This window comes from Annulohypoxylon truncatum, assembly GCF_022578515.1.
Source record: "Annulohypoxylon truncatum strain CBS 140777 unplaced genomic scaffold F4807scaffold_21, whole genome shotgun sequence".
Taxonomy (NCBI): domain Eukaryota; kingdom Fungi; phylum Ascomycota; class Sordariomycetes; order Xylariales; family Hypoxylaceae; genus Annulohypoxylon; species Annulohypoxylon truncatum.
The window spans coordinates 536,531-564,185 of NW_025953807.1; the positions used below are offsets into that span (position 1 = coordinate 536,531).

Sequence of the window (27,655 nt, forward strand, 5' to 3'; positions counted from 1 at the left end):
GAGTCTTAAACATAATATTAGTTGGAAAATGATTACTGTAAAGTGTGGCTTGGTTACTGCAGTGTTTGTGACTTAATTTGTTACCGCAATTAGCGCGTAACGATATTTTATTTAACATATACTTTTCTTAATAATAATGTTGATTTATAAGTTAATATATTAAATAATAATAGTTTATTATTATTGCTTTTATTTTTATATAATAATATTTATAAAATTAAAAAATATTTTACGTTTAATATTTATTAAATAAAATATTATATTAAAAAATAAAATAATATTAAAGTTAATTTATTATATTTTATTAAATGAATATTAATATTAAAAAAATGTTTTATTTATAATATTATAATATATAAAATATTATATTTATTACGATTTAATTTTAAATTAATAAAAATATTATATTTATAAAATTATAATTTATATAATATATATTAATATAATAATTATATTAAAAATTAATAATTATATTATAAAAAATATTATAATATAATTAATATTAAATTAATATAATAATAATATTATTTTAAAATATTAAAATTATTATAATATATATTAACAAGAAATATATATTAAAAATAAATTATTATAATTTATTAAAAATTATAATAAAAATAATTTTATATTTACTTTATAATTATAATAAATTTATAAAATATTTTTTAATTTAATAAATATTATTATATTTTATATTAAAAATTTATAAATAATTTAAATTATTATAAAATTATTATAATATATATATATTTTATTAAATTTTATAAGTTTTATATATTAAGTAAATTTTTAAATAAAAAGCTTAAATGTTTTATTAAATTTATAATATTAAAATTAATTTTATTATTAAAAAAAAAATTAAAATTAAATAATTAATATATTATAAATAAAATAATAATAATTATAAAAAATATATATATAAATTTAATATAAAATAAAATAATTAATATATATATTTATTTTAAAATTATTAAAAAAAGTTAAGAAAATATTATAATATTTATAATAATATTATTTATATTTAAACATTTATTTTTATAAGTTTTATATTTATATATTTAATTTTTATTATTATTTAAATATTTTATTAAATTTATTATTTAAATTAAATTATAATTTATATTAAGGTATATTAAATTTATTTATATCGTTTTAAGAAAATAAAAGTTTTAATTTCTTAAAAAGGATTTTATATTTTTAATTTTTAAAAACTTTTACCGTTTTTTTTTTTTATTAATAATTAAAAAATCTTTTTATTTAAAGTTTTAATTTATATATATTTTTATTTTTTAATAATTGTTTTCGTTTTTTTAATTATAATTTATATAGCTTTTATAATTCACGTAATTTTTATAATTTACGTAATTTTCGTAACTTACGTAGTTTTTATAATTTATATAATTTTCGTAATTTACGAAGTTTTTATAATTTACGTAATTCCCGTAGGTTTTATAATTTTTATAAATTACGTAAATCTTATAAATTTTATATATTTTATATATTTTATTAATTTTATTTTTTCGTTTTTTAAATTATAAAGTTTTTTAGTTTTTTATGTTTTTTTTTTTTAATAAATAAGTTTATTAATAAATCGTATAAAAAAATTTTAACGTATAAAATTATTTTATTATTTTTTATTATTATATTATATATAATTTATATATAATTTAATTTATTATTTAATAATATAATTAATTAATTTATTAATATAATAATAAAATATAATATATATATTTAAGTTAAATGATTTTTTAAGTTTTATTATTTTAATAATTATTTTATAAAAAAATTTATTTATAATTTTATTAATATTATTTAATTTAAAATTATAAATATCATTTAATTAAATTATGAAATTTCTATTAATTAATTATTAAATTAAATATTAAAATATTTTATATTTAATTTTATAAACTTTTAAAATTTTAATTCTTTTTTAATAATTTTATTTATAAAAACCTTATCTTTAATTACCTTTCATTTTTAAATTCCTTTAAACTTATTTATTATTTTTTATTAATAAAATATAAAATATAATATTAACTTATAATATATTTAACTTATTTTTTTTTTAAAATTCCGGTTTATTTTTATTAAAATAATTAAAAACGAAATATTTTATAATAATTTTATTTTTAACGGTTTTTTATTTTTTTTTTATTATTATTAATTAATTAATTATGAAATTAAATATTAAATTATAATATATTTAATTTAACGGATATTTTAAGTTTATTCTTTTTTTCGGTAAATTAATTTATAATAATTATATTTTAAGTAACGTTTAATTTTAATGCTTTTTTAAGTTCCTTTTTTACTATTTTTTATTAATTAATTAAAAAATATAATAATAAATTATAACATGTATTAAAATAAATATATTTTTAAACTTATCTTTAATTAAAAACATTAAATATAATAATATTAATTTCTTAAATAATTATAAGCTTTTATTTTATTATTTAATATTAATTAATTTAACTTAACTTTTTTATAATACATATTACGTTTTTTTAAATATAAACGGTTTATTTTTATTTTAAATTCGTAATTAATTATAATATTATTTTTTTAAATCTTTATAAATTTTTAATTTATATATAAATTAATTAACTCTTAAATTTAATATATAATTATATAAATATATATTATAATTTTTAAATTTTTTTATAATATATTTTTAAAAATTTATATTATTATTAATGCGTGAATTATAAAATTTAATATAAAAGTTATATTATTTTTCATTAACTATAATTTAAAACTTAATAATAAAGTTTACGGGTTTTATTTTATTATCGTTTTTTATTTTAATTTTAATAAGTTTAAAAAAATTAATAATAAGTTTACATTTATTATTATATATAATTTTTTAATTTTTTTTAAGGATTATAAAACGATTTTTATTTAATATAATATTATTTTAAATTATTTAAAAAAGAATAATTAATTTATTCGAATAATTTTTTATAAAATCGTCTTAATTCTTTTATAAAATAAACGTTATATTCGAAAAATTATATCTTTTTATTATACGTAAAAAGTTAAAGAATAATAAGATTAAAAGTTTATTAAAATATTTATTTTAATTTTTTAAAACTTTTATAAAAACATAATAAAAAAAATTATTATATAAATTATATTTTTTATTTTTAAAAATATTAAGTGTTAATTTATTTTAATTAAATATTAATAAAAATTAAGAAAGGGAAAGTATATTTATTTATTTTTAGCTTTTTAATTATATTTAAATAATTAATTTTAAAGTTTAACGTTATTTTTTAAAAATTATTAATAATGATAATATTGGAATTTTTTAATATATATATTATATAAATAAAGATAAAAGGAGTATGGTAAGATTTAAATATATTAAATGTTTAATAAATATATATGTATGAAAAAAAATATAATTATAAAATAAAAAAAAAAAATAAAAAAAAAAATAAATGTGTAGTAATAATTTAAAGTAAGAAAATGGGAAAATACGGTTAAAAATTAATTAATGTTAATTTATAATTATGGATATAATAAAAAGTAAAAGTTAAAAAAAAAAAATTAAAAGAAAAAAAATAATTTATTGGAAAATAATATTATAAAGATAAGAAAAAAAAAAAAAAAGCAATAAAAAATTATTAAAAAATAATATTATAAAAATAATTAAAATTTAAGTAATTAATTATTATAATTACATTTATTTTAAAATGATTTTTAAGTTAATAAGTGATAACTTAAAAATAATATTAAAGAATTTAATATTAAGTAAATTAATTTACGGAAAGAATTTATTAAAGGGATTATAATATTTTAATTTTTTTTAATATTATAATTTTAAAGTAATTATTAAATTATAAAAGTTAACGATAAAACTACTTTTTAAACTAAATATAATATTAATAAAAATATATATATTATTATTTTTTATTAAATTATATATTTTAATAATATATTTACGTATATATAAAATTATTAATTATATTATTTAAAAAGCTTTAAGTATATTATAAATTTAATGTTTTATATAAATTATATATTATAATTAATAAATAATAACGTTTTATTTAATTTTAATATTATTTAAATTTTTTTTTTATTAACTTTTAAAAGTTTTATAATATTATATTTTAATATTATTTCGTAAAAAAAATATTATAATAAGTAATTTAATATTATACCTTATATAATATATTTTATAAAAATAATAATTAAGAATAACCACCGAAATAATTTATAATTATAAGTGAATATCCCGTTAATTTTAATAATTATAAAATCCGGGCCATTTTTATTATATATTTTAATAAAATCTTTAATTAAAAAATAAATGTAATGTTTTTTCATTTTATAATATATTATTAAAAATCTTTTAATGGATAATAAATTATTTTTTATATTACTTACTTACTTATAAAAAAAAATTTTTTTAATTATTATATCGGTTTAAAGTTAATAATTTTTATATATTTTTTATATTTACGAAAATATATTACTTATAATTTAATAATAAATTTATTATATTTTTTTATATTTTAAAAGTAAATAACATTAAAAAAATAATTATTTTATATAATAATATATTCATTTATAAATTTATAAAATAATTTTAACAATAAATGGTTAAAATTTTTTTATAAATTAATATTTAATATATTTTATTTTTTATTCTTATTTTTTAATTTAAAACTAAGATTAAATATTATTATTAATAAAAGGTATATTTTTTTTACCGCTTAAAACGTATTATTTAATTAAGGATTCATATATACAAAACATTTAATAAATAAAAAAAAAATTATTTACGAAATATTTTCTATTTTTATTAAAGTAAAAGTAATGTTATAATAATTTATTTAAATAATTAATAATTTATATTTTTTAAAATATAATTAATGTTATTAATTTAATTTTAAATAAATGAAAAAAAATTAATTAATAATTATTATTTATATTTATTTTCTTTAAGTAAAATTAATATTAAGTTATATGATTTATATTTAATTATTATATCGGGGATATAAAATTTGTTATAAATATTTAAAAATTTTTTTATATTTAAAAATTAATTATTTTTATTTTATAAGTTAATTATTTAACGTTACGTTATTAAATTATTAATAATTAAAAAAATTATAATTATTTAATTCGGTGTTAAATAGTTATTTTTTTAATTATTTATAACGGAATATTTTATTATAATAATAAAAAATATCATGGTATTTTATATTATTTTAAAAATTATATAATTTTTTATAATATCGATGTGTTTTTAATTAATATTTATATTAATTTAGTAAAGAAATTAAATTATTTTTTTACTTATAATAATGTTTTTTTTAAAGTATATATAATTTTTTATTATTTAGTTTTATTTAAATATTATTATAAAAAAACGTGTGAAAATTTAATAAATTATTACCATTTAATCGGCCGTATTAAATTTTTTTATTTAAATTTAATATATTAAAATGTTTAAATAATTTTTTATAAATGCGATAATTTTTTAATTATAATTTTTTTTAATATAATATTTTTTTAATTAATAACGGAAAATAAATAAAAAAATAATAATATTTTTAACGAGTTTTTAAATTTTTTAAAAATTAAAATGTTTTTTTAAGGATTATAATTATTATTAACCGGGAGGGTTTTTAAAAAATTAATAAATGTTATATATTTCGTTTAAAATATTATTAATAAAGAAAAATATTTTATTTTTAAAAACGAAATTATAAAAAATATAAAAAAGGTTTTAATATTTTAAATAATATATATCGAGCGGTTAATTACGAATAATATTTAAAGAAAAGAAAAGTGATTATAATATATTTATAAATATGTTATTATTATATATATTAAATGATATTATTTTTTTAAATTTTTAAATTAAATTAATTTTTAAGTGCGAAATTTTATGTCGGTTATTAATTATATACGTATAATATTAATTATTATTAATAATATTATATTTAAAATTTTTTTAATTTTTAAGTTTAATAAAGTAATATTAATATGGTTTATTTATTTAATGGCCGAAATATTTAAATAATTTCGTTTATAACGGCATATTTCTTATAATATAAAAAATAAAAAAATATATAAATATACGTTAATTATTAATTTTTATTTTTAAATTTCCGTTTAAACTTTTAATATAAAATAAACCTTTTAAAATATTAAAAAATTTCGTAATATATAAGTTAAAAAATAATAATAATATATTATATTTACGAAATTATTAATGTTTTACGAAAAAATTAATAATAAAATAAATATTTAAAATTAACCGATATATATTCCGGTATAAACCGAAAATGTTTATAAATATTTAAAAAAATAATAATATAATTTATTTGCTTATAAAATTTAATATAAAATATTAACGATTGTAAATATTTAATTTTAATTTATTTTAATAAGGTGATATTATTTTAATTAAATGGAATTTTTAATTTTTATAATTAAAAATATAATATATAATATATTATAAAAATAAAAAAACGGGAAAACGTATTTAATTATTTAAATTAAATTTATAATTAATAGCGATTAATTAAATTTAACCGAATATAATTTCGGGATTTAAAATAATTTTTTAGTTTTTAATTAATATTAATTTTAAAGAATTTAATATTATCCGCGAAATATTTAAAGTTTTTAAAGTTTTTATAAGCTTTAAAGGTAAATTATTTCGCTTAAATATTTTTTAAAATATAATAATAAATTTTCCGGTTAAATTATTTACTTATATTATTATAATATAATTTAACTTATAATATTTTACTTATTTAAAATGTTTATATTTATAATTATAATTTTTTAATAAATAAAAAACGATTATACATTTTTAATAAATAAAATTAAATAAGAAAATAAGCGTTTTATTAAAATAATAAAAATATTATTTTAATATAATGCGAAGTGATTCCTTTTATTAACATGTTTTTTATAAATTCCGAATAAAGTTATTAATATAATAAATTATGTTTATATAAATATTATTTATTATCGTAAAGGAAAATAAAAATGTTAATATTATTTCGAGGAAATTAAATGAAAGTAAATTTTTTTTAAAACGAGTGTAAGTCGGTAAAAAAATAATATTAAATTTTATAATTATTTTTTATATATTATATAACGGGAAGTTTTTTTTAAGTTTTTATATTAAAATAAGCTTATATTTCGGTACGTTTTTTACGTTTTTTAAATTTTTTATAAAATTAAAAATTTTTATAAATTATTTATAATTTTCGCACGAAATTTTATTTATATGTTTTTAAATAATTAATATTATTTTAAACAGGGATAATATAAATCGTTTATAAATGTATAAAACTTTAATAAAATTATTTAATAATTATAAAATTTTAATAAAAATTATATAAAATGTAAATAAAATATAAAATATAATTTTAATTTTTAATTTTTTTTTATTAAAATTAATATTTTTTATATTTATATTTTAAATAATATTAATAATTTTTATAACGTTAAAATTTAATAAAATTATTTCGTTAATATTATTAATATGATTTTTTTTTAATAAGATTTTTTTTAATATATTACGAATGATATTTAATATTATTTTTTATATATATATAATATTATTTATCGAAATTTTATTAATATTTAACGAAATATTAATTTACGCGTTATTAAGTTATTTTAATAAAGCGTTATTATTATTTATACCGAAGTTATTTCAAGTTATTTATTTAATAATTCCGTTTTTAATTTTATTTAATAAATTTTTAATAAATAAAAAATAATGTTTTAATATTATATTTAATATTTTATATTTATTTAAAAAATTAAAAATATTTTTTTTATTTTTATTATAAATTTAAAGTGTTAAATAATGTAAAAATTAAAAAATAAGTTATATAATTTATATAAATTTATATATTTAATAAAGAATTATATTAATATATTATAATATATAATAATAATTATAAAAATAATTAAATGTAATATAAAATATTTAAAATATTAAAAATTTTTAATGTGTTGTTAAGAAATAAAAATAAAAGGTATTTAAAATAATAAATTATTAAAAAAAAAATTCGGATATTACGTAAAGTTTTTCGTGCGTATTTTTTAAACTTTATTTTTAATTTATTTTATATTAAATTAATTATTATATTATTATATTAAAGTAAGCATGGTATGGTTTTTTATTTTAATAATAATAACTTTATATTTTATATACGGGGTTAATTTAAATTTAATTTTTTTAATTTAAATTTTATTTAATTTAATTATTTTTAATAATTATTTTAATAAATCATTTTAAAATATTATTATAAATTCCTTAAAAATAAAATGAAAAGTAATAATATATAAACGAATAATAATATATTAAATGGAAATAATAATATATAAACAAGTAATAATACGTAAATAAATAACGGTGTAACGGGCGGGGAAAGCACGGTAATATTTAAAAAATTACCGGATGTTTTAACGTTATATAAAGTAATTTAATTATAAAAAAATAAAAATATAAAAACGTATTAAGTTAAATTTAAAGTATATATTTATTTACGAAATATAATATAAATTTTAAAATTATTAATTTTTTTTATAAGTGTATATTAAATAATTTTATAATAAAAATAAAATAATTCCGATATTTAATTTAAAAAAAAAACGTTAATATGAAAATATTTAATTTAATATTTAAAATTAAGTTTTTAATTAATTTATAAAAAAAGTTATAATAGTTAAAAAAGTGATATTTATATTAAATTTAAATAATAACCGAATGATTATTATATTAAATTATATTATAAATAAATATAAAATAAATAATAAATTAAAATTATACGCGTTTTTTTTATTTTAAAAGTATATAATTAATAACTTTAATATTTGGAAAAATTAATTAATAAAAAATTTAAAAGTTTATTTAAAACTTATTAACTTAAAATTAATTAATATATTAATGATTATATAATTAAATATATATTAAAAAGTTAATAAAAAACTTAAATAATTTAAATTTTATAAAAAATATAAACTTAATATAAAATTAAAAGTTTTTATATTAATGTTTTAATTTTAATAATTTTATAAAATTATTTTTATAATTAAATAATAATGTAAACGTTAAAGTTTTAACGTTAAAGTTTTAAAAATAATATGTTAATAAAAATATTTTATATTTATTATAAAAATATTTATTAAATTAATTTTAAAATGTAAGGTATTTATATTAAATTTAAAACTTTTATAAAATAAAATATTTATTACGAAATTAAAAATTTTTTAACGCGCTTAATTAAATATAATTTTAATTAAAACTTTTATTTATATTAATTTAATACGATTACGTGTTTTAAAAAATGGAAAGTAATTAAATTAAAAAAAAAAATATTAATATTTTTTATTCGGTGAAACCGACTACGAAAAGTTAATTAAAAAAACGAAAATTTCGAAACTTTAACGAAAATAAATAAACGTTTTTACGTTTAATAATTAACACCGTTTAAAATCGTAACATTATTTTTTTTCGTATACGATTATATAAATTTTAATTATATTTTATTTATACTTAATTTATATTTATTAATTATAAGTTATAATATTATTATAAACATGAAAAATATTTTAATTATATTTTTAATAATTAATAAAATAAATAACGGATAATTTTTATTTTAATATTATTAATATATTATAATATAATTATATATAAATTTAAATTTAATTTTACTTTTAATATTATAAATATATTATAATGTAGTTATATATAAATTTAATTTCTTATTTTTATTATTACTTTAAATTTATATTTAAAAATGTTAATAAAAATAATTTTTTACATTATAATTAATGTTTAATAAATAAATAAATGTTTAATAATTATATTATATAATATAATAGTTATAATTTTTAATAAAGTTAAATAAAAGTTATTTTTAAATATTAATATAAATAATTATAATAATTTTAAAAATTACGTAAATTTTTTTATAAATAAAAAACGTAATTTTTATTAAACTTAAATTATTAATAAATTTTAATATTCTTTTCCTTATTTTTTATTTTTTATTTCTTATTTTTTTTAATTTTAATTTTTAATATTTTATTTTTAATTAATTTTATTAAAAGAATTTTATTAACGAAAGATTAATATTTATAATTTATTTTATTATTACATTTATTTACTTTATATTTCCTAAAAATATATTATCGTAATTAAATAATAAATATATTAAATTATTTTAATTAAGTTTTTATATTTCGTAAATATTATTAATATTATTATTATATTATTATAATTAATAACGTTATTATTTAAAATTTCTTTGCTTTTTATTTTTCTTTAATATAATATTATTTATATTATATTTTTTTTTTATTTATATATTTTTTTTTATTTTTTTTAATTATTTAATTAATTTTAAAAATGTGTTTATTTTAAATATAAGTTTTTTAAATAAATTAGTTTTTTTATTTTTATATATTAAATTAACGATTTTATTAATTTAATTTTAATAATATTAAACTTATTAATTATAATTACGAATAATTAATATATTAATTTATATATTATATTTATATTTAATTAATAATAATATTATTTTATTTTTAATAATAATTTATTATATAATTTAATGAGTTATTTTTATTTATAAAAATTAAATTTATATTATTATTAATTTAATTTATTATATAAACGGTTTAAAATTTACGATTATTATTAAGTATTTTATAAATATATGGTTTTTAATTTTAATTAAATATAATAAATATATATTAATAAATAATTTTACGATAATTTTATATAAGTTTTATATTAGTTATTATGTTTAAATATAATGTATTTTATAAGGTATATATATATTTATTATATTATTTATATTATGTGTTAAGCGGAAGTTAATTATTAATATATATATATAAATTTTATAATAAATGTTAAGTTTTTTATTTAAGTTAATTAAAGTATATATTTTAATTTTTTAACTTTATTTTAATAATTAAATTAATTAATAAATATTTAAAAAATAAATGGCTTTAATGTTATATAATTATTAATTAAGATTAAATATTTTTAACTTTAAAATAAATTATATATTTAATTAATATTACACGGACGAATATAAATAATTTATATATTATATTTTTAAATTAATTAATATACGAAAAAATTAATTATAACATATATAAATTAATTATATTATAAATATAATGTTATTTAATATTAAAATATTTTAATTAAATATGTTATTAATTATAATAATAATATAATAAAATGTATTTTAAGTGGAAACGGTTTTTTTTTTAATTATTATAATTACCGTGAATGATTTTTTTAAATTAACTTTAATTTTAATTTTAAATAATAATATTTAAAATAATATAATAATTAACTTTAATAATTATAACATTATTAACATTATAATTAAATTTAATAATGGTATTAATATTAATATTATAATTAAACCTTATAATATTATTAAAATAAATAATATAATTAATTTTAAGATCGTTATTTTTTTATTAAAATATTTAATAATTATAATATTATTTTAATAAAAATTATATTAAAATAAAAATTATAATTAATTTAAAATTATATTTAAATAAATAATTATATTTTATAAAAAATTATAGTATATATAAAATTATTTTATATAATAAAATTATATTATAAATAAAAAGAATAATGTTATTAATATTATTATTAATGTTAATAAGTATTTTTATAATGTAATAAACTTTATTTATAAAAATATTTTTTTAATAATAATATTATTAAATTATAAAATAATATTAAGTTAATGATTTAATTTAAAAGAATTTTTTTATATTAAAATAATAATAATTATAATAATATTATAATTAATTATAATATTATTATTAATTATATATAATTATTACGCATTGTAATTAATTCCTTTTAATATTATATTTATTTTAAATGGTTTAATTATTAACGCGTGGGTTAATATTATATTTACCTTTAAAAATTATTATTATAATTATTATTAAATACCCCTTTTATTTAATAATGTATATTATTTTATTATAACTTTTAATTCCTTTTACGTATTAAGTAAATATTTAAACGATTAACTTTAAAAATTACATAAGTTTTTTTTAATATTTAATTAAAGTTTTTAATATTAAATAATAAACTTTAAGTTTATTAAAGCCTTTCCCCCCCCTTGAGATCTTTTAATTTATATTATTTAATTTTAATAATAATATTATAAAAAACCCATTTATAAACTATACCCCCTTAAGCCATTTTATTTCTTATTAAAATATTTTAATTTTATTTATACCGTTCTTAACGAATATTAAAGCTTTTTTAATAATTCTTTTACGTATCCATGGTTTTAAAAATAATTTACTTAATATTATTTTTTTTAATTTTATTAATAAAGTTTTAATAAAATTATTAAATAATAAAATAACAATTAAAATAAAAGTTTTTAAAGTTTTTAAATTTTATAAACTTTTTAATTTATAATTTAACGTTATATTATTAAAATTAATTTAATTAATTAAATATTAATATAATTAATTATATTAAAAAAAACGTTTTTAACGTTATATTTAAAATTATTAAAAATAATTTATTTATTCGTATAATTATTTTAAAATATAATATTTTTTATATAATATTATTCGTATAAATAATAAAGCGGTTTTTTTTATAAAAACTTATATTTTTTTTAAATTAATTTTTAAATAAAAAATTAAAATAATTAATTAAATTATAATATAAAAATATATAAAATTTATTTTTTTATATTTTATAATATAAATTATAATTTAATATTATATATAAATTAACGGTTAAAATTTTTTTATTAAAAAAAATTAAATTAAAAAATTTATATATTAATACGAAAAAATTTAAATTAAGGTTAATTATAAAATTAAAATTAAATGTTTTAACGGGTTTATTTTTAAAATTATATATTAATATTTTAACGTAAAAAAAAAAAAATTCGGTTTTATTTTTTTTAAATTTATTTTTAATTTTAATAAAAATAAAATTATAATAAATTATAATAAGTTTTTAATTTAAATTTAATTAATTAATTAATTTAATATAAACATTATAAAGTTTAATAATTTAATTATAAAATTTTTTAAAACCGTTAAAATTTTTTTAAAAAATTTATAAAATTATTCGTAAATTTTTTTTATTAAATATATTAATATTATTAAAAAAATATTTAAATTTAAAATTATTTTTAAAAATAAAAATTTATAAATAAATTAATTTAAAAAAAAATTTATAAAATATATTAATTAATATTTTATTACGTTAAAAAAAAATTAAATAAATAATAAAATTATAATAAAATAATTTATTAATTATTTTATATTATAATTTAATAAAATTCGTTTTAATTTTATAAATAAAATTTTATTAATATTTAATAAATATAAAAATTATATAATAATAAATTTAATTTTTTTTTTATAAATTTAATTTTATTTTATATTTTTTTAATTTTTTTTTAATTTTTAATAAATTAATATAATTAATTTTTTTATATATTAAAATGAATTTATAATTATATATTATTTTAATAATATTTTATTTTATTATTTTTTTATATATACGTTTTACGGGTTATAATTTTTTAATAATAATTTTTTTAATATTATAAAAACATTTTATTAAAAATATTTATTTAATTTAAATAATTTTATTAATGTAATTTTTATTAATAAATTTAATTTTATTAAATATTATAATAAAATTAAAAAAAAAAAATTAATTTTTAAAAATATTTAAATTAAATTTAAAATAATAAAAAATTAATTAATTAATAAATTTAAAACTTTAATATATTTTAAAATTTAAAAAAATAAAGAAAATTTAATATTTATATTTTTTAAAAATAAAAAATTAATTAATTTAAAATATTATTTATAATTTTTTATTATAATTAATAAAATAAAATTTTTAAAAATAATTAAATTTTTTATTATTTAAATAATTTTTAAATTAATAACGTAAATTTTTATAAACGTTAAATTAAAATTAATATTATAAAAATTAAAAATTAAATTTTTAAAGTTTTAATTTAAAAAAATAAAATTTAAAAAAAAAAAAAAATTTTTTAATTTAAACGTTAAATTTTTAATAATTTATAAAATATTTAATAAAAAATTTAAAACGTTTAAAAAAGTTTTTATAATAAATTAAATAATTTTAAATTAAAATTTAAATAAAAATAACGAAAATAATAAAAAAAAGTTTAAAATAAATAATATAAAAATAAATAAAATTTTTATAATATTAATTTATATACGTTTAAAAAAAATAATTAAACCATTAATTAAATTTATAAATTAAACTTTTAAAACGTTATTTATTAATATTAATTTTATAATTATTAAACTTTAATTAATTTAGATATAAATATTTGAAAAGTGTGTGTTTTGGTGAGAAACGGGGTGGCCCGGGGGGGTGTGGCCCGTGGGTAGGTCCCCCATGGTATCACGGGGACATGGGCTTCGACCCGTTAAGAGGGCGTAGTGCGGTGTGTGCCTCCGCCATTGTTTTAAGGCAACCTACCTACAGGACCCTCCCCTCACGCTTACATCTCCCCTCCTTTTTGTTTTTCTTTTTTTTCTTCTTTTCCCTTTAGTCGTCACCGAATTCGTCAACGACCCACAGGCAGAATTTCTCCCACTCGACTTCCCACTGCTTTAGTCTCTGCGCCTTGATGCCGCTTCCCGTGCTCGCTTCCCTGATATCCCTGCCCCATTCCTCGGCCGTCTGGTCCTCGAATGCTGCCCAGCGGATGCTATTCTCGGCGAGGCTACCTAGCCCCGCCAACCCCAGGTTTTCCCAGCCCTGCAAGGCCTGCCAGAAATCGTGCGTCGACCCTGCAGTGTCCTGACCGAGCATGGCAGGGTCGTCGTTATTCAGGGAACAAGCCACGCCGCATGCTAAAAGCGCGGGCAGAGGATGGCTCATGACGGAGCTGCAGAGACGGAGAACCTCGTTAGAGATAGGACAACTCTCTACTAAGATCTTTTTCTCTTTGACAAGGTCGATGAGTAGCGGATGCTTGTATAAGCTAAAGCCGTGACCGATACGCCTTGTACCTAGAAGCACGGCATCGTATAAGTTGTGGTCGGTATCGCTGCCGGATCCGAGACACTCCCCGGCATGAAAGAAAAAAGGGATATTAATACCCTCTTCAGCACATTGTTTGCGAAACCAAAAGAGTTCCGGGAGCAAGTCGCGCAAAGGCCGCCCGCCGTCTTCTTGACCTACTAGATCATAACCAGCAATCAAATGCGGGTGCGTCATTTTGGTCGTAATACACTGCTCCATGTTCTGTACGATATCACGCGTAGAGAGAAACCGCAACGCAGACCAGATAATCCGGATTCCCCAAAACCCCATTCCTTCCTCGGATGCCTGAAACCGCGCAACTTCCTCATCTATGACGGTCATCATGGCGCTGTAGTCCGTCTCGGCTGTCTCGCTGTTCTGTACGTAGTAGTCTAGGGCCCACGAGAACCTTATTTCGCACCAATTGATACCGTCCGCCTTCAACAGGCTCATGAGTCGCTGTAAGAACTTGCGGAAGATAGGCTCGTAGTGTATCATAGAACCGACGACCCGGAAGCACTTGTAGAACTTTTGCCATATGTGGTCGACGCCATGGTGCTGAGAGACAGCATCCGTCCGCGAGATGGTGCATCGTCCATACAGCCATTCCAGGAAACCGGCCTTGCCGCCCTCTGGAAATGTATCCGCAACCTGTGTTAGAAGGATATGCGTCCCCTCTTTGTAATCGTGACTCCATATGCTACCGTCAGTGCGTGGTTTGCTAAAGAAGCGAAAATTCAATTTAGCTTCTTCCCTCGCCCCAGCTGTTGTGAGTGGCTGGTCGGCTGCTAAATGCATCCCCGGAGTTTCGAAGAGTACGCCTAATAAGTACTCGAAGTCGACCATGGCATCCATGTGCGCGTGCAGAAGCGCGCCCTTGGGCATTCGGCGCACGATACTCCACAGCTTAGTGCTCTCCATCCTTTCCTTAGACAGAGAGAACATCATGCCCGGATGGACGGTCATTTCAGCCTCCTGAGCAAGCGAGTCCTCCAGCTGTGGTGTCCATACCGTTCTCTTCTCCTCGTCCCGGATGCGTGCCACGATATCACAGGCGCGCTTGGCAATAGGAGAGAGGCTCTGTTTAAATGATGCATCTAAGGTTTGCGTCATTCGTGTCAGTGAGTGAGTAAAAAGGGGCGTTGGCTTAGTGTATACAAACCGCTACGTTTCTTATCCTCTTGCACTATTAGCGCTTCTCGACCTTGTATATACTTTTGCATGAAAGGGTCGGTCTCTTTAGGGATCTCTTCTGAGACTTCCGCCCATTCTTCATCTGTATAAGATCCAAAGTCCATTTCTTGTACGGATGTTGATTTTCCAAATTAAGATATGAGGTAAGAATAGGGGTTTTTACGATACCTACTATATGTACAACCGGGTACGTCAAATAGGTGCCTAAATGGTTAGGCAGGTGAGAAGATCAATAGAAAGGATAGATAAGAGTAGGGTAGATTCTTGGTTTATTCTCGGTTTATATAGTTCCTCTTCGATGAAGATTGTCAAAGATAAGTGACGAGCTAGTGGAAGTTTGGTAGTTGCGTGTGTGGTAATTGTTCCAAAGTTGGAAAGTTCCTGCTCCGTTGTGGATTCCCGTCAGACGCTATCCTGACTGCTGTATGGATCTTGCCCCGCGATACCCGCGAACCCCACTAGCTACGGTTAGCGGGGGTTTCAGCGGGCCTTCTGTGCTACAAGATCACTGACTCATTCGGCATTCACCCAAGATTTAAGCTTCTTTCATCATCATCTTTTCAGCTCCCGGTATTCACTCACTTTTTGATCCAATCAAAAGCTAACATAGCACTGCATAATAACAAAAATAGCTGTAGTATGACCGTTTAACCAGTGAGTACCGAGCCGGACTTCCATCCTTGCCTTTCGCATTGGTCTCGGCAATGGAATTGCCGCCGGAGATCGACGGGATCAAGCCCGGCCCGGGCTCATGATCGGGATCCGTTCCGGAATCAGTTACAGTGATCCCGTCGCTTTTATATATACTACTAGGTATGTAGATACTCTAGCATTTTTACCTTTACTCTTAATCGTCTTTACTTTTTCGCCCCTAAAATGCGGTATTTATTCGTCGGAATAGCCCGCTTTGTTAAGACATAATTTCATGTTTTTTGATATGTTCCTTCACGAAGCATCAAAAGGCTTCTATCATCTAAACCGACAATAAATGTATGGGGCTCGGATATCTATATATGTAGGTATCTTCCTTGGGAATCAAGACAGTGACACGTTGTGTACGCTATCTTTTATCTCTCGACATTTTCTCCTAAAGAGTACCTTAGGTACTATCTATGTATTTAACTTAACCATGCGACGGCAATGTCTAGGCGAGACGTCCTCTAGAAGTTATTGCCGAAGTCAACTTGTGACGAAGATACACTGCCAACCTACTAAGCTCTTGCTACCGACTCGGACGACGTTGTACGTTTGCATCTATCAGCATATTAGGACTTCAAATCGTGAGCAGGGGTTATTCTTACAAAGCTATCCAGTCTATGACTTTACATATCTCTGCTTACCCATGACCGGGGATAACATATCTTCTTTTCGCAATTCCCTGCTAACTCACCTCAAGTCTCTCACTTGTATCTGTGCTATCAAAAGCGATGAGGCTCGCACTGTCCTCAGCTTTGACGCAAGGGGCCTACATCGAGTTAGGATACCCACCGAGAAATACCGGTGAGGTCGCTATACCCTCCTTTACATGGCATTTGAGCCGCAATCTTAGCTAATTGGATCCCTCTAAATGTGGCTACTAGCTACCTACATAGTCCTAAGAGCTAGGATAGCTGCTCGCGAGAACTTGCTCTAATAGTCTAGCCGATCCGAGTAGTCTAGTAGATCCCGGGTTCTGCGTCGGGCTCGAACGAGCCTGTAGCAACGTCCGGATTATCAGATTGGACGCCCAATTTCAGAGACCGAAGCTGATAAATTCTCCGGTGCCCGCTTCGAGAAGGACCTCGGCTGAGAAGAGAGTTTGTGTTTCGAAGAGACCTACCTAAAGGGGAGAGCAAGATCCATGTGTAAGATGGTTACATGCCTCGGGCACTCCAAATGTCGAGCACGCGAGCTAAAGTTCTAGATCAACGACCTACTTGGCATAAAATCTCCGTGTGCCGTGGGAAGCTGCGAGCGAATTACCAACTGGCCGGGATTGGGGGCCAATCGTGGCTTACACCACCTACATCATCATAAGAGGCGTTTACTGCTACCGTATTCCGATTACCTACCTAGGCACCTAGCCCCCAACCTTCCCCCCCTTTCCCGAGCACTCACTGATTAACAAATCTCCGCGCCACCAACCAAAATCGGGACCGCCGCTTGCCACGCGTCTCGTTCCTCCGTAGCTGGTCCCGGGTCGTTGGGTTGGGCTGATCAGATCCGTCAGAGGCAACGGGACCGTCTGATAGGCCGCCTGTTTCTAAGCATCATTAAACGCTCTCATCTTGTAACTCAACCTTCCTAATTTGAATAGCTGTGCCGATGGGGATGAACGACGACGTTTCAGGTAGAGCACGATAGAGTCCCATTCTGTTATTATACGAGAGCTTGTATGATTAGGTAGGTAAGTAATTTCATGTTACCGCGGCAGTAGTATGTGAACGGACAAGGTTTTCTAGGATTCGGAGATTCATATGGGTTGAGATATTGCTTCAGAGACATTATGATACACGCACTCCCCCTTGATATGTACGAAGAAAAGAACATTTTATTTCCAACCCCCTCTTTTATCAGAGTCCTCCTCAGGTGACCCTACACCTGTAAAGCAACGTCTTCACGAGCGGCGTGGCTCCCCTTTCTCCAGGCCTCGGTATGGTCCTTCCGCTCTCTCTTGACCTTCTCCTCCCCGACCTTACCCCAGCCCCCTCCGCCGGGCGTGTTGATGATGATGCGATCACCAGGTTTCATGGGAGAGCTGTTCTTAGCGCCCAAGTTGATGTAACGCTCCTCGTAGTCGACGTCACTTGGCTGCTGCAGGTGCTCGCCCTGCGCCGCTAGGTCTTTCTCCGGGTTCGTCTTCTGCACGCGGCGGACCCAGATGTTTAGCCCGCATTGGGCGTCCTCGCCGCCCGCGAGGCCGTACGGGTGGTATACCCGGCGCTCGCTAAGGATTGACACCTGCATCGGGATCCGGAACTCGATGTCGCGGATCACGCCGTCGCCTCCGCGGTGCTGGCCGTTGCCACCTGAGCCCTGGCGGATGGAGAACTGGCGCAGAAGCACGGGGTAACGGCGCTCGAAGATCTCGGAGTCTGTGATGCGCGTGTTCGTCATGTGCGTGTGGACGCCGCTGGTACCCTCCCAATCGGGGCCCGCGCCGCTGCCGCCCGCAATCGTCTCGTAGTAGCCGAAACCCTTGACCTCCTTCTGGCCCGAGACGTTGCCGCCGAAGCCGAAGGTCAAATTGTTGCAGTCTCCCTGGCTGGCCGCGCACGCCTGGAAGGCCTTAAAGATGACATCCGTGACCCGCTGACTAGTCAGTACGTTGCCGCCTACTACGGCGGCTCCTTCCGAGGGCGATAGGAGCGATTTGGGAGGAATCCTGACAGTGATTGGTTTTAGGCAGCCCTGATTCAGCGGGATATCTTCCGATATGAGACAGCGTAGACAGTATATTATGGCGCTGAAGGTAATGGCTTCTGGTGCGTTGATATTGGCGTAGACTTGGGGGCCTGTACCTTTAAAGTCAAAGTCCGCTTCTCCTTTCTCTGGATCGATAGTAACGCGTAATTGAATCGGGGACCCGTCATCCATGTAATCTATCGCAGTCAAGTCTCTTCCCTCAAACCTCTTGTAAACGTGCTTGAGCAGCTGTCGGACGCAGAGCTCAGCGTTATGTTGAATGTTCACCATATAGAATTGCACTGTTTCTTCACCATATTCTTGTATCAAGCCCTCGATGAGGGAGATACCCTTTTGGTTCGCGGAGACCTGGGCCCGGAGATCGTTGAGGTTATCTGCTAAGCATCGAGTGCCACTGCAACCGGGGTATTGTGCCGGTTCAGTGTAGAGAAGCTCCGTGATTCTCTTCTCGTCGAATTTGCCTTCGCTCACGATCTTTTCACTCTTAATAGATGCACCTTCTTCAAACAGTTCTCTCGAATGCGGTGGCATGCTACCCGCTGTGATTCCACCAATGTCTGCGTGGTGTGCACGCGATGCCGCGTAGAACAGTATTTTCTCTCCCTTCTCGTCAAATGCAGGCATGATAAGGGTGATATCTGGCAGGTGAGTGCCACCGAATGACGGATGATTCGATATTATCACATCTCCCTTTTTCAACTTGCCTTCCCAGATCTTTGCCTGCGTCCTGACACAGGTCGACATAGACCCTAGATGGACCGGTAAGTGAGGAGCATTTGCTACAAGCCCACCGGTTGAATCGAATATAGCACACGAAAAGTCGAGGCGTTCTTTGACGTTGGTGCTCACGCTCGTCTTTTGGAGCGCCCTGCCCATCTGTTCCGCAATAGCCATAAACCGGTGGCCGAATATACTCAACATGATAGGGTCAGCTTCTCGTTCAGACGACTCATTTTTATGCGAGCTGTTTGCACATTAGCTTGGTCCTCATTGATGGAAGTGGATATATATAATAAACTCACTCATCCTTGTTATCCTTCTCTAGGTCAATAACAACATGTGTCTCGAGAATTAGCGCCTTCGCCTTTGGGGTCACCACGATGGTCTGTGTGCCGTCTGCTAACATAGCAGGTCCGTTAATTTCGTCGCCGACTGATAAGTCCTCGAGCTTATAGATGGGCGTTTCTAATCGACCACCCTCGAAATAGACTTGGGATTTGCCATGTGCTTTGTTGTCACCGACCGCTTGCCGTTTGACTTCCTTCAGCTGTTGATCCACGGTTTTATCTTGGTATCTAAAACTCCTTCCTATACCACGAACTCGTACATCGTCCACGATTATATCTCTATCGTCGAGAGTAAATCCGAATTCGTAACGGTGGTTGTTTACGAAGGCCTTGTCGAATGCCCAATCCTCGCCATTGTAAGATGCCTTTGCCTCCTCTTCGTTAGGCTTGATGATCATGAGAGCCGATTCTGTACCACGATATCTCATGTTTAGGTACTCTTCGAAAACAATCTCGCTATCTTCGAAACCTTGGTCCAGCAGGGCTAAGCGTGACTTTTCTCTCAGCCTTTCCATCTTTGCTTTCAGTCCACTGATTACCTCACCAGTGTCTTTCCACACTGCCGAGTCCGGTTCTTGTCTCTCATCCACGACGTCTGCTAATGCCATGCCGTACGCCGATAGAACTGAAGAATATCTATGGACCAGGATCTGCTTGATACCTAGAGCCTCTGCAATCGCGACGGCATGTTGACCGCCAGCGCCACCAAACGTTGCCAGTCGGTGTTTTGAGGAATCATGTCCCTTTGCTTCGGTGATTGACCGGATCGGCCTCGTCATGGCCTCATTGGCTATCGTCAAGAAACCGTAGGCTACTTCGTCCAAAGTCATATTCTTCCCGGTTTCTTTATTGACCTGATCGGTCAGCTCTTGAATTACTTTCTTGCTCGCTTCGAAATCCAAGCCCTCGTCCTCGTTCTTTCCGAATATTTTTGGGAAGAATTCTGGCAGTAAACGACCTAGGAACAAGTTTGCGTCCGTCACCGCAGCAGGTCCTCCTTTGCGGTAGCAGGCAGGGCCGGGATGGGCTCCTACTGACTCCGGTCCGACAACAAAAAGACCGTTTTTAAAAAAGAGCCGGCTCCCGCCTCCGGCAGCAACGGTGTTAATATCTAGTTGAGGGGATTGGATCGTAACGCCCGCTGTTGTCGTCTCAAAAACGTGCTCGTATCGGCCCTCTCCGTATCTCGAGACGTCAGTGCTGGTGCCGCCCATGTCAAATCCAATGACTGGAATTTTGGTCTCTTCATCGTAGCTCGTGATGGCATAGCCCACCACTCCACCTGCAGGACCAGACAGGATAGCCTTTAATCCGGTGAACTTGTCGACGTCCACTAATCCACCATCACTCTGCATGAACTCGCATCGTGCGCCTTTGCTACCCTCTTGCTGGAGCACGCTCCTCGTTCCCAGACCTCCGGCGAATCCCTTCTGAAATCCAGCAATGTACTTTTTGATTGCTGGGGTTAGGTACGCATCAGCGCAAACACTTGTCGCGCGCGAGACCAGTTTAATCATAGGCATGAGCTCATGGCTAAGTGAAATATGGTCGAAGCCGATTTCCCTCGCAATCTTGCCCACCAACGCCTCATGGTCTGGAAATGTGTAGCCGTGCATAAGACACACGGCTATACTTCTGATACCTTTATCAAATATGCTCTTCAACTGGTCCCTGATCCTCTCTTCTTCTGGTCGTTGTAAGATACGCACTGCCTCTCCCGAGAGACCCATCACGAGATCTGCCTTTGCCCCTTCCGCCGTTCCAACCTTCGCGTCGGTTTTGCTTAACCTCCGCTCCGGATCCTCGGCGTAGTCCTCAAGCGTGACTCTCTCGTCTACCTCGACAACGTCCTCGTATAGGACGTCCGGTTTCTTAATAGCGAGGTCGAAGATCTTGGGACGGCTCTGGTTGCCGATCACGAGGCAGTCCCGAAAGCCCTTGGTCACGACCATTGCCATCTTCTCGCCCTTACGTTCTAGCAGGGCATTGGTTGCCACCGTGGTGCCCATGCGTATGCTATCGATCTTGGAGGTGTCTAGAGCTTCGCCTCGAGGAATTTCTCGTCTTTCAAAGTGACTCATGATACGCCGGATGCCTTCTAGCGGCGCATCGTCATAATTAGCCGGATCCTCAGAGAGGAGCTTAATCACAACATTCTTTCCGTTCAGAGTGCCAACACAGTCCGTAAAAGTACCGCCGCGATCAATCGCGATACGGACACCGCGGTCTTTGTGATCTGTAGAACCCATCTTATAAATCGTACAACGGTACTCAAGCTAGAGGAAGTAAGTTGTGTGAGAAATGATGCTTTGTAACCAAGAGATTGGATCTGTTTATATGTATGTGCTTTGGTCTCCTGTGGCGTTATGGTTATAGTTGCGCATTTTCAATCCAATATACTAGGTAGGTTCGAAGTTTATAAAGATTGATATCGATATCGTAGCTATTTTTTTTCCCTCTCCAAATGCGTACTTAGGTACCTAGGTAAAGACGTATACGGAGCTCCGAGTCTAACCTGGTCGTTTGGAGCGATGCTCGCCGGTGTCCGCGTGCCGGAATCGATAGGCCTTGATACGAAAATTAATTCTGGATACGTCGGAATGACTCACTTCACCCCACCCCCAAGCGAACACAAAGGAGTACAGATCTATACGTCTTTAGCTTAATCGCCTACCCCGCAGTGGGTTCTTGGATTTATACTCGCCGGCGATAGGGTGACAAGCACGACAGGTAGGAATGGCGACTATCCGGTGATCGTTGACAGCATCTTACACGCATTCCGACGTAGCTATGAGAATACTCTAAATCCCACGAGCTGCTTTACTGTAGGTAATAATTACATAAAAACCATAGTATAAAAAAAAAAAGTCATCAAAGCCCGCCCGGGATATGCTTATGTTCGTTCTTGTATAGATTAATTAGTATGTATTTTGTTAACTTCGCGAGGAATTGGAATTGGTAACCCGTCGACTCCCGAAGCCTCCTTGGAATGTTCCTGTCCCTTTCCTCGCATAGTATTCGTACAGCCTGTCGTATAATATTCATACATCTTGAGATGCATCAATCGTCGCGGTAAGAGGAGAATGTACTTAAGCCGCACAAACATCCCAGCATCCGCTTCCGATACCCTTGTTCTCCTCTTAGTATACGCCTGCTTGCTTGTATAACGCCCGTAACAATCAATCCTAGTGTGTAACAACTCGCACTGCTTGCAACATGATCCCGAAGAAGAGGCCTCTGGAGACCTCTTCAATCTGGAGGCAGTCGAAGATGCGGCCAAGTGCCTCACTTGTGGCCGACTGCCCCATGATCCCCATCAATGCGGCCGGGACTACGCTTTGTATGAATAGTTTCCTTGCTTTAACCCTTAACTCCTCCTTCTCTTCGGCGGTCATTTCCTTCGGCCAACCCTTGAGCTCATCCTCTGTAGGCAAAGAATTTTCCCTTAGTTTGCGCAAATGCGTAGCGATGCCAGTATCCGACGTGTTTGCCTCAAGGACCGACTCCTGAACTAGGGATTGAATGGATATAAGCGAAGGATTGCCCGGTCGTAGAAGGAAGGATTTTGCCGCTGTCAAAAGCGTCCTCCGAATGTTCCAGGCCGATGATAGGGTGTAGAGTTCGTTGATCACAGCGAAAAGGAGTTCCACAGCTACACGAGTCTCCTGCTCCGAGAGCGGCGCGTATTGCCTACCCGGTTTTTTTCCATGTCCACTACCCGGTGTTGGTTTTTCTTGCAGACTTGAAACGATCGATCGAGTCGGCGGGGTGCTGTATGGAGCAGAGGTAAGCCTTGAATTCCCGTCAACGCTTAGACGCGTGCTTGAAGGTGAGCCGTAGTCATCTGTGATCTCATCTGGTGGAGGCGGTAACTTGATGTTTGTGAAACTTAGTTCAGACGGGGATCGTAGGGGAGAGCGTAGCGCAGCAGTGCTCGAGGCGCGGCTATGTACTCTGCTACTTGTTGCACTAATTGGACTCCGCTCCCAGCGGTCAGCCCTTGCTGGGTGAAGACTGTCTTGATCCACGTCTACCTGGACACTAGGACGCCGTTCCATAGGAGCTATTTTCCCCGGCTGAACCGAAATCACGGACGATCTCTGGCTGTCCATACTGTCTCTGGATTTTCCCGATCCATTCACCGATGAGGTACTATCCATCCTCGGAAGAGATGACATCGACAACGGACGGCTGCTGGTGGGGCTTTGTGTTTTAACAGTATCTTTGGTCTGATGCTCGTTCAAGGAAGAATTGGTTGACTTCCTCGGCCCCAGACCGATGTTGCCGAAAACACCGGTAACTCCACCAGCAAGAACCTTTCCACTGTCCAAAGCACCCTTGGGTGCGTTCTGGATGACATCAAGCATGCCTTTCCCTACTGACTCGAAGAAAAAACCTTTATTAGCCACTCGGGTTTCTTGGCCCTTGTCAAGGAAACGCTTGAAGGCTTCGGACTCAGCCAGCGCCTTCTCAGCACAAGCTGTCCGCATGTATCTTTCCATCTCGCCACGCAATGATGATCTTGTGTGGACTTTCCAACTCGGGAATGCAGCGAAAGCTTCGAGGAAAGCTGTCGAGCCTGAGATCGTCGCAATTCGTCTCAAACTCTCGTGAAGGCCCTCAAATTGGGTATATGTTTTCATAACCATCCATCCGGGGTAGTGTGAAGTTGCAGGCTCAATCTGGAGGAGGTACTCCCAGGATGGCTTGGAACGAAGTTGACCCTTGTCATTGCCCGCGTCGTCGTGAATTGTAACTGTGGCATTGTGAAGTGTCAGAGGCGGAGGGTTGCGTGATTCGCCTTCTTCGGGTTCTTCCCTTGCCGGAGGAACTATTTGATCAAAACTTGTAAAACGACGATGAGGCTGTCCCCTTTCTCCGTTGGCCGGCGATGAACTATGGCTGGAGTTATCCATGGGTGACCTAGGAGAGATAGGAGACTTGAGCAATTTCTCCTTGTCTCCGGTTTTGCTCGATGCTGGCCCTTTCAATCCAACTCTAGAATCTGAATCGGATTCCTTAGATTTCTCCAAGGAAGATCTACTCGGCTTCTCACCGATCTTCGAACCAAGGTCCTTAGCATTCTTCTCTGCGGAATTCCCATTCGGTGCTCCTTTCACTTTATCGGCTTCGGCAATCATCTCATTGAGTCTCTTCATCTCTTCCATAGCCCTCTCCATCTCTTCGTCGGCCTTAGACAACTGCTTCTTATGGGTGGACTCTTTGCGACGAGCCCGATCCATTTCGTAGGAGTTACGGTTGCCCCTGGAGAGTCCGATGTTCCCAACATTACCGTCAACATCGCCAAAGGCCTTCTGATCTTGGATTGCATCGTCGATAGCTTGCGACAAGTCTGTCTCCCCGGACTCGAGAAGATACACTATCCAAGCATTTATCCATTCCGCCTTGGAACATGTTTGCAATGTACCCTCAAGAACGACACTAGCGAGTATCTCTCTTAAAAAGACCCTAGCGGGATCACAGTCATACGCAGACCTATCCAGGTAACCGAGTAAGTCCTCGGCAACAATCTTGAATTTCCCTGCTTGTTGTCTCTGGTTGAGCAAGTTTGATAATGGGGCTTCGGTATTTGAGGCAAGGTAGTTATATATAGCATCTGCCGCCGTCAAATTCGTATCGGAAGGGAGTTCTGAGTAAGCAGATGCCATTTCAGATAAGAAAACGATGATGATAGAGCACGAGTGTGTGAGAAAGTCGACGAAGGCATCAGCGGGGCGCTTGCGGCTCAATTGGTTCGATATAGATAATACGAACTTGACCAATACCTTTCTACAGGAGAGAGGGAATGACTTGTCTGATGGCACGATCGGGCCGTACCACCAATCGACATAATCGCGGATGACCGCATCGACAAAAGCATTCAGTGCCTGTCGCGTCTCTGGTTGAAAGTCATCAAAGGCTCCAGACAGGGCTTGCTCATTCTGCTCGTCATTTTGTTCGGCCTGGATGACCGACTTTGTGTGCGTGGATTCCAAGATGCGGTCTAAGATATCGTAGCCCCTTTCACCCCGTATTGCTCGTGACACTTCTGGGTGCTGAGATTCCCATGTCGCAAATAGCGTTATACCAGCGACAGCCCCAATTAACAGAAGACCAATCTGACCGAGGATAAAGTATGTTATCGCAGCAAGTCCAGTTGTAATGGCAGCAATAGTTCCAGGGGTTGCTGTGGACAGAAACTGTAATAATTTGGTCACAATATCTTGCTGAGTACTCGATGGCGGTAACGACGACGACGATGCATCTATGTCTCGTGTCTTCGGATTCGTCGGATTAGTCGGATAGCTTTGGAGATTGTCGTTAGATCTGGTTTTGGGTTCGGCCGAGTCTCGTTGTGAATTATCTTCTGATACGATAATAGGAGATGCGCCGAGTTGCGCATGGTCAACGGTATTCATCTGGACTCACTCGTTGGGAATTATTAAGAGCTAGTTAGAGTCTAGGATGTGATAGTAGTGGGCGCATCGCATTTATACGGAATGGTTTAAAGTCGAGGAGGATCAATTAAAGGGAGCATACACATAAATAAAGTAGGTAGTCAATCTAGAAACGACGTGGCCTGGTAGCCCGTATTGCAGCATAGGAGGTGGACTAACGTGTTCTGCGTATACGATGGCTGGATGGTAATATCTTGGATTTCGAACTCGACGACATTCGTGGTTGATAATTTTGGAAACAAGTTCATGTAGTCCAGGGGTCCGGCGGGTCTACTGTAGTACTCCTGGACATGTGCCTAGGTACTGGCTACTTGTAAGCGATATTAGTATATTACAAGATATGCGGCTGTATTTGTACCTGTACGTTCGCGTATCTTGGCATCCCGGCACTCCGTACGCCTAACCTGATGTTCCCCTATCCTATCGGGGCC

The 27,655-nt window shown here is 28.2% G+C and overlaps 3 protein-coding genes across 3 annotated transcripts; all 3 read right to left on the reverse strand.

Moving 5' to 3' along the window:
• Positions 1–14,325: 14,325 nt before the first annotated feature.
• F4807DRAFT_430630 (Metallo-dependent hydrolase) lies at positions 14,326–16,664 on the reverse strand. The gene is made up of 2 exons (XM_047998431.1): positions 16,263–16,664; positions 14,326–16,197 (listed from the first exon to the last, which is right to left on the reverse strand). The coding sequence occupies exons 1-2, from the start codon at positions 16,396–16,398 to the stop codon at positions 14,621–14,623; spliced, it is 1,713 nt and encodes a 570-aa protein (XP_047853194.1). The 5' UTR covers positions 16,399–16,664; the 3' UTR covers positions 14,326–14,620.
• Positions 16,665–18,333: 1,669 nt separating this feature from the next.
• Positions 18,334–23,483, reverse strand: F4807DRAFT_145788 (Hydantoinase B/oxoprolinase-domain-containing protein). The gene is made up of 2 exons (XM_047993153.1): positions 20,722–23,483; positions 18,334–20,663 (listed from the first exon to the last, which is right to left on the reverse strand). Exons 1-2 carry the CDS (start codon positions 23,013–23,015, stop codon positions 18,869–18,871), a joined length of 4,089 nt encoding a protein of 1,362 aa, XP_047853195.1. The 5' UTR covers positions 23,016–23,483; the 3' UTR covers positions 18,334–18,868.
• F4807DRAFT_145825 (PXA domain-containing protein) lies at positions 23,484–27,484 on the reverse strand. Its single transcript, XM_047993154.1, has 2 exons — positions 27,307–27,484; positions 23,484–27,185 (listed from the first exon to the last, which is right to left on the reverse strand). The coding sequence occupies exon 2, from the start codon at positions 27,183–27,185 to the stop codon at positions 23,952–23,954; it is 3,234 nt and encodes a 1,077-aa protein (XP_047853196.1). The 5' UTR covers positions 27,307–27,484; the 3' UTR covers positions 23,484–23,951.
• Between the last annotated feature and the right edge of the window lie 171 nt (positions 27,485–27,655).

Excerpts from the sequence above, each read along its gene's own strand:
- F4807DRAFT_145825 (XM_047993154.1), bottom strand. The coding sequence starts at position 27,185 with ATGAATACCGTTGACCATGCGCAACTCGGCGCATCTCCTATTATCGTA.
- F4807DRAFT_430630 (XM_047998431.1), bottom strand. The coding sequence starts at position 16,398 with ATGGACTTTGGATCTTATACAGATGAAGAATGGGCGGAAGTCTCAGAA. Across the intron at positions 16,198-16,262 it reads AGAGGATAAGAAACGTAGCG|ATGCATCATTTAAACAGAGC; the intron begins GTTTGTATACAC and ends CGCAAACCTTAG.
- F4807DRAFT_145788 (XM_047993153.1), bottom strand. The coding sequence starts at position 23,015 with ATGGGTTCTACAGATCACAAAGACCGCGGTGTCCGTATCGCGATTGAT. Across the intron at positions 20,664-20,721 it reads GAGAAGGATAACAAGGATGA|CTCGCATAAAAATGAGTCGT; the intron begins GTGAGTTTATTA and ends ATGTGCAAACAG.